Source organism: Rattus norvegicus, chromosome 2 (genome assembly GCF_036323735.1).
Source record: "Rattus norvegicus strain BN/NHsdMcwi chromosome 2, GRCr8, whole genome shotgun sequence".
NCBI classification, from domain to species: Eukaryota; Metazoa; Chordata; class Mammalia; order Rodentia; family Muridae; genus Rattus; species Rattus norvegicus.
Genome location: NC_086020.1, coordinates 137,490,250 through 137,503,697, shown reverse-complemented (window position 1 = coordinate 137,503,697; position 13,448 = coordinate 137,490,250). Strand labels below are relative to the sequence as shown.

The following is a 13,448-nucleotide window of genomic DNA, read 5'->3' as shown; positions in this document are numbered from 1 at the left end:
TTTAGGGGATGTTGCTGTGGGGTGACACCTATCAGAGGTGTCATCCTTACAGACGCTGTCCTTTCTTTACAGGTTAGCATTTATGGTGACGTCCCCAGCAGTGAACTGTTGATTTTGTAAAGCATGACTCAGTTCCAGGCTGAGTTCTATCATCACAGGCAGCCCGAGGTCATCAGGTCATCAGGAAGTGCTTCAGCATGGGCCTGTTGGTTCTGCAGATCCGTGGTCAGATAAAGGGTTCTGTTCTGTTGTGTGTGTTCCTAGGATCATGGTGGCTCCCCCTACCCCCCACTGTTTTGTTAATCACTCATCTTAGTTCAGGGCAAGGTGGAGTGAGTGCATGTACTGAGGCAAGGCCAGTGTGGTAGCAGTCTGGACCAGGCTCTCCTTGGCGTGTGTCCTCAGGAAGAATGTCATTGTTTATACATGTTGTCACAGGAGACACTTCACATATGGCCCCTTTACATTTTCTGTAGTTAGCCTTTTCAGTCACTGACAGCCTGTGGGGAGGTGGAATGTCATGGTGGAAAGGTTTGAGAGCGGAGTTGTCTCTTAGTGATCAAGAAACAGGAGTTTTGGACAGGAGAGGGGACCAAGAGGTACTTACTAGTCAAGGGTGTGTGCCTCCAGGGACCCTCTTCCTCCGATGAGGCTCTACTTCCCAGATCTCACCATTCCTCTGTCGTCTATTCAGAGTTTGAGTCTATTGTGGGTTAAGCCATTTTCTGTGCCAGAGCCCTCGTGATCAAACTGTTTCTGGAAACAGCCTCACAGAGACAGCTAGGGAAGAAACTTATTAATAGTCTTTTACATGTCCCCCATTCCAGTCAGGTTGATAGATTGATGTAGTCCTGACCTGTTGGTGTTTAACTGCAGGTACAGTAGGCATCCTGGAGATTGTCTTAGCCTTCTGGGAAATTCCTTGTCTTCCTCCTGTGTTGGGTTGCCTCTGGCTTTCCCTTAAACTCTTTGTTATGTTTATGTGTTTGCTTTTGTAGTGGCTCATAGCTGTGAGTTTGATCCCAGAACTATAATAAAAGAAAAGCTTCTTGTCTGAAACATATTTTATACTTTGATTGACTCTGGGTGCTTTTCCCAGTTTCTGTGGATGCTCTGTGGCTTTAATGGTTTCTTTTGAAAGCGTTTGGTGCTGTCTGTGGCCTTGCCACTGCGCAGTACGCTGCTCTTAGGCTGCGATTCGACTTTCTTGCGTCTGCTAACGCATCTGATACCCGTTCACACCTTTCCTTCTTCCCAGGGTTTGATGTTCTTGGCTCTTTTTGTTTGTTGCAGCATCTCTGTTCCTTAGTGTAAGACTTAAAACGAAGTCTCTTAGCTTTGTTTTAGTGAGTTTTCACAAAAAAGTGAAGTATGCTTGCTTTGAATTTACCTCTTAACCCACGAGCCCTGATTACTTCGTCTGTCTCTTAAGACTGTCACAGCCAGACTTTCCATTTCTTTGTCTTGCACACGAAAGACACTGTGTGGACTGAATGACATTGTGGGAATCCGGTTCAGAACTAAATCCAGAAGTGTCCAACAAAAAACTTGATTGCTCTTTAACTTTGCTTTTGTAGGGAGGGGACACGGTCCCTGAATTTCCGGCAGTGATTGTGGAGCCCGTCCCCAGTGCGAGGTTAGAGCAGGGCTACGCTGCCCAGGTGCTGGTGTATGACGATGAGACTTACATGATGCAGGATGTGGCGGAAGAACAAGAAGTTGAGACGGAGAATTCAGAAACAGGTAGACATCGCAAAGGGTCCTTGTTACCTCCAACTCTGATTTTTTTTAACAAGCTACCTATTTTATGTTTCAAGGTGTTTTGCCTGTATGTATGTCTACGTGTGCAGTGCTCACGGCAGCTAAAAGAGGGTGTCGGATCCCCTGAAACAAGTTACAGATGGTTGTGAACCACCATGTGGGTGCTGGGAACCCAACCCAGGTCCTCTGGAAGAGCAGCCAGCGCTCTTACCTGCCGAGCCATCTCTCCAGCCCCTCACATTGTTTTGTTAGCTTCAGAATTACTATTGTGGGGAACCTTTTACTGAAGAACCTGTTTTAAAATGCCATTTAGTATAGGATGGATGTTGGTGAAAAATCTTTGTTTAAAAGAGTGTTTGTATAAGTAAAATAGTTCAGTGTTAGAATTCTTCACTATACTACATCCTTGGAGGTTGCTTTATTTTTTTCTGTAACTACAGATATTCACTAGTTATTTACTCATAAAAATCAGTAAGTTTGTACACAAGAGTGATATTTTCTAATAAAAAAATGAGGATAGTGTTCTCTTTCTAACCGCTTTAGCCCTTCTTTAACTCAGCATAGCTGGAACAGTACTTTTTTTTAAAGCATCTTTGCCTGTCGGATTCCTCTTTCTTCTCTGTCTTCTTAGACATACTGGTGTTTCCATTAGTGTGGATTTCGTCAGCTATGTGTGCATTCGGGGATTAGTGCACGTAACTCGTAGGGAAATCTTTTCGGCTTTGCTATGACCATGAAGAAAAAGTTCCCTAAATCATTTTAGTGACTTACATAGTAGTAAACAAAGAATCATAATCTGGTAATGTTTTGGAAAAATTCTTATTGATTTGCAATCCTAGTGAAATCTCTCTCTCTCTCTCTTTCTTTCTCTCTCTCTCTCTTTCTTTCTCTCTCTCTCTCTCTCTCTCTCTCTCTCTCTCTCTCTCTCTCTCTCCCCCCTGTGGGGTGTGTGTGTGTGTGTGTGTGTGTGTGTGTGTGTGTGTGTTTCAAAAGACAGCTTGTGGGAATCGTTCTCCTTTCCTTCTATTATGTGAGTCTCCCGGAAGGAACCCAGTTGTTCATTAGTGCTTTTATATATTGAGACTTCTAACAGGCTGGACAATTCTTAAATATTTAGATGTATTTCTACAAATGTAGCAAACTCTCCCAATTACGTTTTGAGTGTCTGACACCCTTTGTTCCGGGGCCAGTGGTGCCCTCTTAAGTACTGCTGGCTGTTAGTCTCAGGTTGTTCTCCAGTTTCATTCTTTTATCAAGCTTAGAGATTAGGAGCTCTTGTTCTTCCAAGCAAGGATAACGTGCCAGCGAAACTCCCGGGGAAGTGCAGACTGGTTCATCTGATGACAGGGAGCCAAGCACTTCCTGAAGACTTGATGATTTGTCGTGGAGTGGAGTGTTGCTCTAGGGGATGACACGTACTTTTGAGCATTTTCCAGGCTGAAGGGAGATGTGTAGGTCCAGGGATGTCCTTTCTTCCTTAAAAAAATGAAGTCATATCACTATGTGTATTAACTGTATGTGTAGGCTATTTTGACTGCAGAAGCTAGAAGTAGGCATTGGATGCCTTGGAACTGATGGCTGCCCACGGGACAGACGCTTGTGAGCTGTTACATGTTGGGACTTGAACCTGCTGTCTTCTGGAGGAATGGGCAGCACATTAAGTCATCTCTCTAGACCCGAGGTTTCCTCAAATGATTGACCTTTGCATCGAGCTGAGAACTTTAAAACATGAGAACAACTGTGTAGCATTTGCACAAGTAGATCCATCAGGGTGCTCAGTGTACTCGATGCCAGAGCAGGCTGACGAACGGGACTGTGTACTTGACAATAAATTCTTCAGTAATTAAATTCATTCATTTGAAATAATTTGGAATAAGAAATGAATGTAACCCAGTTAAGGAGTCCTGAGGGTGATGATTCCATTCATAGGACAGAGATGCTAATGGTTGTGATGTTGGAGAGGAGGCTTGGAGCTGTGCTGGGCATGGTGCACGTGTGTAGCCTGACTGCCCCGAAGGCTGACATTCGAGGGGCTGTGGATTTAAAGGCCAGCCTGGGCTCAGTATGACCAGGCATGGAGAAAAACCAGTTGCTTTTGCAATTATTTTTGACAAGTTGGGTTTTAACGTTTAATACCATCTTATTTTGAGGGTCTCCCTGGCACCCTTGGCAGGCCTTGAACTTGGTACAGGCATGCTGCTTCTGTCTCCTGAGATCTGGGATGACCCATATGCTCTACTGTAACCCGCATGCTCTCAATAGGATTCTTTAGATCGACTTCCGTAAACAGTGGAAGGAAATGTTAGTCAGATCACTTATTCTATAAAAGGTTCCTCAGAACTTCATGTTCCATGCTCGTTTGCTTTTTAAAGAATTTTTAAAAATTTTTGTTTTTATTTATATGAGTACACTGTAGCTTCAGACACACCAGAAGAGGGCATCAGATCCCATTACAGATGGTTGTGAGCCACCATGTGGTTGCTGGGAATTGAACTCAGGACCTCTGGAGGAGCAGTCAGTGCTCTTAACCACTGAGCCATCTCTCCAGCCCTCATTGGCTTTCTTGATCATGAGTTTTAATGACTTTACAGGGGTTATTAATGGCCACAGGTTATTTTTTGTTTTATGCACCCACCATGCTCCCCCAAATAATTTTTTTATATTAGGAAATCTGAGCTTGATTTTATTTCTTTTTAAAAGAACCACACACTCCAAGTGGATTGTACTTCTTACAGAGCATTGACAGATGGGTAGGGGTTGCCATGGCAGCGGAATCTGTTTCCATTTGCTAGTGGATCAGGATGGGAGGGTCATTTCTTGTAGTATTAAAAGTTTGTAACTGAAATCTAGACATGTCGATGTTTTAAAAGAAACAGACTAAGAAGAAGTGGAAAGGAGTGCAAGGCCTCTGTTTTTGTTTGGAGGCTGGAGGGAATTGAGATGGTAGAGAAGGGGTAGTGAGCTGGCTCAGTGGGTACTGGGGCTTGTCTTGCAAGCCTGGCTCTGTTTGATCCCCAGCACCCACGATGTGCTGGAAGGCGGAACTGGCTCCACTCAGTTGTTCTCTGGCCTCCAGATGTGCACCATGGCACGGGAGAATATGTACATACACACGTCATCAACAAATACAAGGAAAAATGTATAGAATAGAATTTCCTCGTAAAAGTTTTGGAAATATTTTCTGGACTTCTTTTAAACTATAATTCATTCTCTGCCTCTGTCTTTGTCTCTTTGTTTCTGTCTCTCTCTCTTTGTGTGTGTGTGTGTGTGTGTGTGTGTGTGTGTGTATTGAGACAGAATCTCTTAGTGGCCTCCAGGTCACAGATTGTCCTGCCTCTGCCTCCTGAGTCCCGGGATTAAGGTCATGCTCCACTATACCAGGCTTATGATTCATATTTTATCAGCATAAAATCATAGTTAATTTAACTTGCTCTTTCAGCTCTGGCGGTCACATTGAAGTTCTTCTTCTTTTTTCCCTCTGTGCCCTTACGTGTCCCTGTCAGAAACACTATCCTCACTGTGAAGCAGGCAGGAGTGGGTAGCCTCATGGCCCTTCATTGCCTTGTATGTAATGGGACTCTCATTTTGATTGTAATTTGGTCTGTTTTGCTTATCCTTCTTTTAGAAATCTCCATTTCCTCTCTGAGCTTAGTGGCGATACTAATATTCTCTTAATTGCTGTAGGGAAAACTGAGAACTGTAAGACTTTGAACAGAGTTATACTCATTTAAAGTGATCACAGGCGGCTGTGAGGATGCTGAAGACTAGTAATGATGAGTCTTTAGGAGCAGCGGTTAGCTGTGGAGGGTGAGCTTGTCTCGGGGGCTTGAAATAACTCAGAGAGCCACACACTTCCGCAGCATGGCATCTGCTGACGGGTGGCCGTGATGACAGGGAGGCGCTTACTGGGTTCTCTACAGAGATTTTTTTTTTTTTTAAAGATTTATTTATTCATTTATTATATATAAGTACACTGTAGCTGTCTTCAGATACACTAGAAGAGGGCATCGGATCTCATTACAGATGGTTGTGAGCCACCATGTGGTTGCTGGGAATTGAACTCATGACCTCTGGAAGAGCAGTCGGGTGCTCTTAACCGCTGAGCCATCTCTCCAGCCCTCTACAGAGATTTTTAATGCTCCCCTTAAAATATATAGATCTGAAGTAAGTTTTATTGAATGTCAAGAGTTAGCAATTTAGCCGATAACGCAGCTGCAAGACCTACAGGCTCTCGGGAGAAAGCGCTGCCATGGACCTCACATCTCTGTCTATAGGACGGATTCCGAGTAGGCTGGGCTGTGACCGAGTGGTAAAGTGCTTATCTAGCTAGCATATGCAAGGCCTTAGGTTCAATCTCAAGTACCATATGTAAATTAACAAATACTATTTGGATGTGACCTGAAGGGTAACTTAAGAAATTGAACTAGTGGCAATAGGAGCAGTGGGCTCCATACACATCATCCCAGTCAAATGTAACCTGAGCCCAGACAAGGCAGGGCGTACTCAAGGCAATGAGAGATGGTGACCTGCTGGAGCGATGAAGGGAAGATGGTTTTAAGGAGCAGGTGATCTTTTTTTTTTTTTTTTTTCTTTTTTTCAGAGCTGGGGACCGAACCCAGGGCCTTGTGCTTGCTAGGCAAGCGCTCTACCACTGAGCTAAATCCCCAACCCCGGAGCAGGTGATCTTAATTGTGAGGTTTGATTTTTGAGTTGAAGTGTCTATCTAAGAAGAAATACGTCGGTCTTTACAGATGCGTACAGGAGTAACCAGGATTCTGTCACAAAGGAAATGGCTAACTTATGGGAAGTCATAGTAGAAGAAAGCATAGTATGGAGGGTGGGTAGGGTAGCGCTCAGCACTGTACAACAGACCCGTTTTCTATTCTTGGCTCCGGGGCTCTGGGGAGGGCCCAACTATACAACTAACTCAGATGTGAAGCGGTTGCCCTGGAAAAGGAATCACCTTGGGAAAAGCTGGGACCTTGGTCAGAGGATGTGCCTGGTTGGATGGCATGCCACAGTGAGGGCCAGGTCAAGTCTCCTAGGCTAACTCTCCCCTTTCCTAGTCCCTGCACAGTCTCCCCACTGAACAAGCCCAGGCTGAAGCTGTGTGAGCCCCGTTGATGCAGCTGCTCTCCTGGGCTGGAGATGAGGGTGGAAAAGGGCTAGGGTGGATGGAAGCTGCCCCGTGTAACAGACTTGGGGTCGTCCTCACTGAAACCCTGGAAATAAGTTAGTTAGACGGAGGGGAAAGGCACTGCAGAATGTCCCTATGGGGGTGGATCAGAAAATGGCATACAATTAACCAGGTACTTTTAGAAATTTGAAAAGCCCGAAGAATTCTAAAAGCAAATCTGAGAGAGCATCCTGGATGACAGTTTAACTGTTTAGCCTTTCGAGTATCTTTTCCTACCTTCGCTTGCCTACCTCTGCCTTCAGTTTTCCTCCATATCACTCACTTGGTAATGTTTCACTGTTATAAACTAGGAATTTAAGACTGTAAGGACTTCACGAAAGAAATACAGGACAATTCTTGAACAAGTCTTCCTTTGACTTCATTAGCAGCTTTTTGTAAGTCTCCAAGTCTGACAGGTCTGCAGTGTATTCAGTCTGAACATTTAACTTTGCTTCATCTGTTGTACTTCCTTTTACTTCCACATTAAAAAAGAAAAGAAAAAAGAAAGAAAAAGAAAAAACCCAAGGGAACACATACTTCAGCAAGCATTTTTCCTTGTCATTCTTCCTTGGCTCACTGCACTGGACAGTCAGCCTACAGCTCACTGCACTTGACAGACATCCTACAGTTCTGCACTTGTCAGTCAGCCCACAGCTCACTGCACTGGACAGTCCACAGCTCACTGCACTTGACAGACATCCTACAGTTCTGCACTTGTCAGTCAGCCCACAGCTCACTGCACTGGACAGCCAGCCTACAGCTCACTGCACTTGACAGACATCCTACAGCTCACTGCACTTGACAGTCAGCCCACAGCTCACTGCACTTGTCAGTCAGCCCACAGCTCACTGCACTTGTCAGTCAGCCCACATCTCACTGCACTTGTCAGTCAGCCCACAGCTCACTGCACTTGTCAGTCAGCCCACATCTCACTGCACTTGTCAGTCAGCCCACAGCTCACTGCACTTGTCAGTCAGTCTACAGCTCACTGCACTTGTCAGTCAGCCCACAGCTCACTGCACTTGTCAGTCAGCCCACAGCTCACTGCACTTGACAGTCAGCCTACAGCTCACTGCACTTGACAGACATCCTACAGCTCACTGCACTTGGCAGTCAGACCACAGCTCACTGCACTTGTCAGTCAGTCCACAGCTCATTGCACTGGACAGCCAGCCAACTGCAGCTTACTTTGCTTGTCAGCTACTGTACTGCTCTTTGTTTGCTAGATTTCAAAGGCCACTCTTCTACCAAGCTCAGTGGCCCTCGAGTCATCCAGAAGTGCATCCTTTGTGGAAACTCTACTCTCCCAGCTCTCTTCCTTCCTGCCTTTCACAAGGACTTTTCAAAACATACTGAGCTTCCTCTTCCCGTTTCCTCACCTGTACTATGCTTAGCACTCTCTGCTCTAGGCCCATGCACCGGGGACTTTGCACAGTTGTTATTTCAACGTTAATCATTCTTCTGACCTTCCACTGTGCTATCCAGATTCACTTACTGTCACATGTTGTTCTTGTATGCCCTTTTATTTCATAGTGAGGATAGAAGTAACCGTGAAATTGTGTGTGTGTGTGTGTGTGTGTGTGTGTGTGTGTGTGTGTGTGTGTTGAACATGTGAAAGGTAGTCAGGAAATACAAAGCACTAGAGTTTGAAGTTAGCATTTTAGTTAGTGAAAAGCCATTTTATGGCCAGGTGTGGTGAAACTTGCCTGCAGTCTCAGGTCTTCGGAAGCTGAGGCAGAAGGATGGTGGATGAGTCTAGTCTGGACTGCATGGAGCCAGACCCAGTTCCCAAAAAGCAAATGAGGAAAGAAAGAAAGGGAGAAGAATATATATTTATATATAAATATAAAAGTTTATATGAAGTCTTCAGTATTTCTTTGTTGAATAAACTAATGTTACTCAGAATTTTGAAGGTCATCCAAAAAATACCTGAACGTGGTCTTATATATATGATTTTTAATAATTTTTTATCATACCTAAGTTTGATTTTTTTTTTTTTACAATGTGAGCAATAAATGATCAGTGGAAAAATTAGGAAATTTTACAAAGACTAAGCAAACTGAAAGTCATTATCATCAGTGAGACAGATTGCTACTTTTAAAGATCTAAATAATACAACTTTGGTATTGGCATGGACTAATCCTTTAAAAATTAATATTATTATTTGATATGTCTTACTACGCTGCCCAGGTTGGCTCTAAACCCCACCCCCACCCCCTCCAGCGCTTCTTGGGTACCTGGAGCATTTCTCTGTGCTGCCGTGCCCAGGGAGCGCTGCTGTATGAAGTTGTTGTGTTATTTTCTTCTAGTTGTTCTTAGACTGCATCATCATGAGAGGATATGCTGATCTTCAGTCTGCGCAGGGTTCCTGGATCTCTCCTTTGAGTAGTTGTGGCGAGGCTTTGTTTGTATTCAGCCACCGAAGCATAAAAAGTCATCCTCTACTTAATTACCTAGAGGGTACTTAATTACCTAGATAGAGGCTTTTTAAACTTTGTTTTATGGGCTGGCGTGATGGCTCAGTGGGTGAAGGTGCTTGCCACCACAAGCCTGATGACCTGAGTCTGATCCTTGGGACTCCTGAAGGTTAACAGTCTCTGATTTCCATAGCTTGTCCTGACACACGCATGCCCACATACACACTCACAAATGCACAACAAATATATTTAAGACTGTTTTAGTGAGCATCAAAAAATTGTATTTGAAAATTAGTTGAAATTTAGAAGAATAAGATTTTTTATGTAATTTAATAAGAAAGCAATGGTTGCTTTTTAATAAATGAAAGTGGAGGTTTATGAGCACAGTTTGAAAAACTAAAGTCAGATTTCTTTACTGAAATATGAGAAGCCGGATTTCTGTCTTGAAGACTCGTAGCACGAGTCTGACTTTATGCTGAGCTGTGGTAACTTCCTTATTTGTTATACCATCAGAAATCCTCCCTGTGGCACAAAAGGACTCTTTTAATTAGAAAATATTGTTGCCACAGGGAGGTAGAAGATCGACTTGAGAAACTGGGGACCTGGAAAGGAGCCCCAGTCCTAGGATCACCTGAAGGTGAGACAGATTGAGCCAGGAGGAAGACCATGCTGGTAGGTCGGCTTTTAATTTATTAAGAATGTTTATGGTGTTATATTTCATTACAGTTATTTCATCTGCTTTGTCATATTTGTGTTAAAGAATGACGATTCCTTCTTAAGAAGAAATAATAAAGCAGTATTTTTTTCACCTATGCAGTTTTCTTCCCACGTTGTCCCCTCACCTTGCTCTGTAACTACCCCTGTGGGTAAGTTCCAGGATGGTCTGAGGCTTTGAAGCTGCACCCACCCAAGAAAGGCCTCTTCTCTCCCTTCTGTTGTGCCCATATTCTTCCAATACAGACATTGTCTAAGTCCTTTAAAATGTTTTCTTTCAATTGTCTGTTTTCTTGGGGTTGGTAAAACATAAATCTCAAAGTTAATTGACTTTTCTTTCTGGAATTAACTGAATTATAATTGTACTGTGGCTAAAGTTATCTAGAGAGCGTTACTGGAGAAAAGCTTTAATATTTTAATATCTATGTTTCATTTAGCTTGAGAACCCATCAGTAGTTGAAAACCATTATTTTTATACCAGTGGAGGAAGAAGATGCTTCTATTTACACACACTGAGAGCCCATCAATTATAAAACACATTTCAGAGATGTCAAAGTGTGAAAAACTACATCATAGAATTAGTGAAATATTATATTTTATAATTATGAATTTTCTCCAAATAGCCAATTCCCGTTCACTTGGAATTAGACAGCAAAATGTCCAGTCTGTGATAAATGGGGATGAGCTGCAGTGGGGAGGGCTGCAGTGGGGAGGGCTGCAGTGGGGAGGGCTGCAGTGGAGAGGGCTGCAGTGGGGAGGGCTTCAGTGCGGAGGGCTGCAGTGGAGAGGGCTGCAGTGGGGAGTCTTTACATGTGCTTACTTAGCTTTCAGACTTCTTCACTGCCTCTCAAGACAGTATTCTAAAACTCCAAACATTTGCTGAGTGTGATAGCTCACACCTGCACTCCCAGCACTTGTGAGGTTGAGGCAGGAGGATCATTAAAGGTCACCATAAACTGTATAGTTAGAACCTACCTTAAAAACAAGACAGATGGGCTCGAGATGCTCTGTGGTTAGGGGGGCGGCTGACCTTGTAAAGACCTGAATTTGGTACCCAGCTCCCACATCCAGATGCTTACAACGGCCTGCAACTCTAGCTCCAGATAATCCAAAGCCTTTGGGTGCCCAAGGACCAGTGTGCGTAGGCATAGACACACATAAAGTAAATATGGCCCAAAGCAAGCAGTTGTTCTGCCCATTGATAGGCAGAAATGAAAGCTAACCATTTTAACTACTGTTTATATAAACATTAGTGTTTTAGTTGTTGTGGGTTTGTTTGTATGTTTGGTTCTGTTATTTTGTTTGTTTCTTAAGTCAGGGTTTCCCTGTGTCCAGGAACTCAGAGCAGGTAGGCCTCAAACTCAGAGATCCATCTGTCTCTGCCTCACGCGTGCTGGGAGTGAAGGAGTATGCCTCCCCTGCCCCTCAAACATGTATTTTATATACAGAAAATGAAAAATTTGTTAAAAAGAGGTCACTATGAAGGATTTTTTTTTGTTGTTTGTTTTAGAAATTATGACAGTTTTTTGTACTCAAGAGTTTTTAGTTTTTTAGTTTTTTTAAAACAGAAAGACTAACACTGGGCAGCGGTGGCACACACCGTTCCTCTCAGCACTCTGGAGGCAGAGGCAGAGCCGATCTCTGTGAGTTTGAGACCGACCTGGTCCACAGAGCAAGTTCTAGGACAACCAAGGCTACACAGAGAAGAAACCTTGTTTTGAAACCAAAAAAGAAAGAAAAAGTAAAAAGAAGGAAAGAAAGTGAAAGAAAGAAAGGAAGGAGAAACGCTAGTTAAGGAGGGGATGGAGAAGTGGCTCATGAAACAGAAAAAGACAATAGAGAGTCTGTCTCAAAGACAGCACGGAAGGCGAGGGCCAGTGCCTGCCGCTGTCTTCTGTCCACACACACTGTGGGGCACACATGCGCACACGTGAATGTGTCCACATCTATCCAGCCATCAGACACAGACAGACACCCACACATCATACAGACACCAGATGAAGTGTTCATGAAGACAAAACTATTAAAAATACTTAAAAATTTGCTGTATAACAGTGTATCTATTACAAATGTTAACTAATTTGGTTGAGGAGAGGCTTTAATATAATGATCTAGACTCTAAAAATTATTGCACATGTGCACTGTGGATAGGAAAAGGGTCACTCTACTGAAGCAGACTAATAATGGAACATGTCTGGTTCTGTGACAAGAGAAGATACAATCTGCCTATTCCATGAACACCCCTAATACAACTAGTTTTATTAACTGTAGTCTCTAACGTTGTCCACACTTCGGCCCCCGTCTCTTCTCTCCCGTCTTCTGTCTGACCGACTCACAGCTTTACAGGAAGGAAGGTTGCAGTGTCCTGGGTAATAACTAAGAATGTTTGACCAAACAAACATAATTGTAGGCAGGGCCATGCATCCGTTCAGGGATCTGCCCACACTCGCCGAGGGCCTGCCTGCTGTGTGCCAGGGCAGAGCTGACGTTTCATGTGGCAAACAGGAGCCTTTGCTCTCGGTAGGCCTTCCGCTTTATGGAAAAGATTAAACAAGTTTAGTGCCACATAAGGGGATAGAGAACATGGGCATCCCGGGGACGGCAGAGAATGCCTCTCCTAGAAGGCTGTTTGTGAAGGATTTGGAGTAACCAGCCAGGCAGAAATGGAAAGATCTGGAGGAACGAGGCATCTCTGAGTTGCCAAAGGAGATTCAGTGTGGGGAGAAAGGGGAGTAAAAGGCTTTCGAAGCTTTGTGTCCAAGTCCTGAGCTTTATTAAGGGAAGTAAAGAACTGTTTGTAGGCTTTAAGCCAATTATAACAATGCAGACTTAGTGGCTTCCAAAATGCAGAGTTCTATAAATGAAAAGAGTAAGACAAAGAAACGCCTCCCACCTTCCACTCTGGGCTGAGGTAAAAGTCGTAGCATGAAGACACATAGTTGGATGGGCAGCCTTTCCTCTGGAGTGAAGGCGTGGCCACCTAGGACAGTGCTCATGCAGAAGAGGAGGACTCATTACCCATGCTGTCGTCCTCCCCGAGCACCTCTGAGTGTGGGTCTTACTGTGCCCTGGGTGAGACACAGCATCTGGCCTGATCTGAGTACCATTCTCTTTGTTGCATTGGAGGGATTATGTAGAGACATCATTTGAATCATTTGGGTTAGGAAGCTCAAGTTAATGTTTTGCTTTTGGTTCTGTTATCTATAAATAAAGGTTGTCTTGAGACGCTTTCCCTACTTTTCAACACTTTGTGCTATACAGATAGTTGTTTACATATTCACTGGCATCACAGAGTCAGTGTCTGGGGCCTTATGTCATACTATAAGCTATAAGCATAATTATATATGGAAAGGTTATGCTTATGAAAGGATCTATACAAT

At 43.7% G+C, this 13,448-nt stretch overlaps 1 protein-coding gene across 9 annotated transcripts in view; it reads left to right on the top strand.

Moving 5' to 3' along the window:
* Elf2 (E74 like ETS transcription factor 2) overlaps positions 1-13,448 on the top strand; it is a 90,726-nt gene that overhangs the window by 32,815 nt on the left and 44,463 nt on the right. For 5 of the 9 annotated variants that reach the window (XM_063282069.1, XM_006232325.5, XM_063282068.1 and 2 more), the window contains one exon: positions 1,578-1,743. In XM_063282069.1, the coding sequence (XP_063138139.1) occupies positions 1,578-1,743 (166 nt within the window). Of the gene's footprint in view, positions 1-1,577; positions 1,744-9,923; positions 10,027-13,448 lie in introns of those variants that run through there. The other 4 variants (XM_006232329.4, XM_006232328.4, XM_039102601.2 and 1 more) reach the window with 1 other exon arrangement.